At 34.9% G+C, this 2,185-nt stretch overlaps 1 protein-coding gene across 1 annotated transcript in view; it reads left to right on the top strand.

Annotated features, from left to right (window-relative positions):
- Positions 1-381: 381 nt before the first annotated feature.
- The window catches only part of HELRODRAFT_176546 (hypothetical protein), a gene marked incomplete at both ends in the record, with an annotated part of 21,938 nt that continues 20,134 nt past the window's right edge, over positions 382-2,185 (top strand). The window contains one exon of the mRNA XM_009023888.1: positions 382-413. Coding sequence (XP_009022136.1) covers positions 382-413 — 32 coding nt within the window. The remainder of the gene's footprint in view (positions 414-2,185) is intronic.

Raw genomic sequence — 2,185 nt, 5'->3', positions numbered from 1 at the left:
CAAATAACTGTTACCCCATATTGTGCTGTCTTGCGCGTACCCACTGACTCTATTATTACTATTAGTCGTGCCATCTGACGGAAAAAATGAGTCAAAGATGGAGAGATGGGATAAGTGGATGGAGAGAAAGAAAGGAAAAAGGATAAGAAAGAACAAAGAAAGAAGTAGAAGAAGAGAGAGAGGTATAGAGAGAGAGAGACAGAAAGACAGACAAAGAGAGAAAGAGAAAAAAAACGAAAAATGAAAGAATGAAACGATCACGTGATGACTCATGATTGTGACGTCATCATGATGATTGCGGTTGATGATGACGAACTCGGCCGGGCTGTGCACTTTGAGGTATTCTGCAATTAGGGAAATGGAGAAATCGTGTACAAGAACATGTACATCGTGTACAAGTATACAATATACAGGTTTTTCCACACGTGTGTGTGTGTGTGGGCGTGTGTGTGTGTGTTTGTATGGATGTGTGTATGTGTATCGTCATCATTGTAAAACACGAAACGGCGTGATGCATGCTAGGATGGTTATATGGCCAATTTCTACAGTGCACAGAATATACCGAGAAGATAATGATAATGATGACGACGACGATGATGACAATGACGATGGTGATGATGGTGATGATGGTGGTGTAAATGAATGAACGAACAAACGAACGATTGAATGAATGAACGAACGAACGAATGAATGAATGAGTAAACAAATGAACGAATGAATGAAAAATAGAAAAAAATATGCAAAGCTAAAAAATACAAGATTTTAGAAAAAATAAATTAGGAGCAGACGAAACGAGTGAATGTGAAATGACAAAGATATGGAAAGAAAGAGAGAGAAAGAGAAAAGGAGAGAGAAAGAAAGAAAAAAGGAGAGAGAGAAAGAAAAAGAGAGAGAGAAAAAAAAGAATCTAAGAAAGAGAGGATAGTTATAAATATAGAAAGAAAAAAAAATGTATAACTGGTATTAAATAGAAGAAATGATACAAGCTTGTTTCAATAATTTTAAATTGAAAATGAAACAAATGATCTAGAAATAGGATTGCATGTTTGTTTGTATGTATGTTTGTTTGTTTGTATGTATGTGTGTATGTATGTATGTATGTATGTATGTATGTATGTATGTATGTATGTATGTATGTATGTATGTATGTATGTGTGTGTGTGTGAGTGTGTGTTTGTGTGTGTGTGTATACGTATTCACAATTCACAATTCGTGTATACGTATGTGTGTGTGTGAGTGTGTGTGATTGTGTGTGTGTGTGGATGTATGTTTGTGTATGTGTGTGTGTGCATGTGATGGATGTGTGTTTGTGATTTTGTGTGTGTATGTGTGTATATGTGTGTGATTGTGTGTGTGTGTGTGTGTGATTGTATGTGTGTGTGTGTGTGTGACCCGAAAAAAGATTAAAAAGTATTTGGGTTTTCACCAATATAAAATAAACATATATAATTTAAATAGACATTGACTTGGATCGGTATATGCGTGTATGTGTGTTTATTTGTGTCTGTGTGTGTAGGTGTGTGTGTGTGTGTGTGTGTGTGGTGTGGTGTGGTGTGTGTGTGAAAAATGAATAGTGACAAAAGTTTTTGAAGAATATATTAGAATAAATAAAAAAAATACCAACAATAATATTAATAGCATTTTTTCTAAAAATTATTTTTTGGTGGGTTTCAATTGAAGTAATGAAAATTTTTTTATGCGTGTCTGTGTCGCTTTATGTCGCCACGTGTCGCTTCATGTCGCCACGTGTCGCTTCATGTAGCCACTTGTCGCTTCATGTAACCGCAATATTTTTTTTATCTATTTTTTATTTTACTCTTTTTTGGGGTTTTGTTTCACGAAATTCGATTGACTCGTTTATCATAATCGTCCTCGTCATCTTTTTTATCAGTGTCATCATCACACCAGCCTCACATAATCATCTTCATTGTATTGCCATCATTGCTTTCGTGTCATTTTTGTTTTCATGTGAAAACACGGAAAAATATTTCCACAAAGACAAAATGTCAGCTTGCAAAACGTTAGAATTGTCTTATCTGTATTTAAATTTGCCAACAAATTTTTGAACTTTTACCCTTAAACAAAAAGAAATCATTCACTTGAAACATTTTTACAACAATGCCTACGTAGAAACACACACACACACACACACACACACACACACACACACACACACACACACACA

Source organism: Helobdella robusta (assembly GCF_000326865.2).
Source record: "Helobdella robusta unplaced genomic scaffold HELROscaffold_38, whole genome shotgun sequence".
NCBI classification, from domain to species: Eukaryota; Metazoa; Annelida; class Clitellata; order Rhynchobdellida; family Glossiphoniidae; genus Helobdella; species Helobdella robusta.
This window is presented reverse-complemented; position numbering and strand designations above follow the sequence as displayed.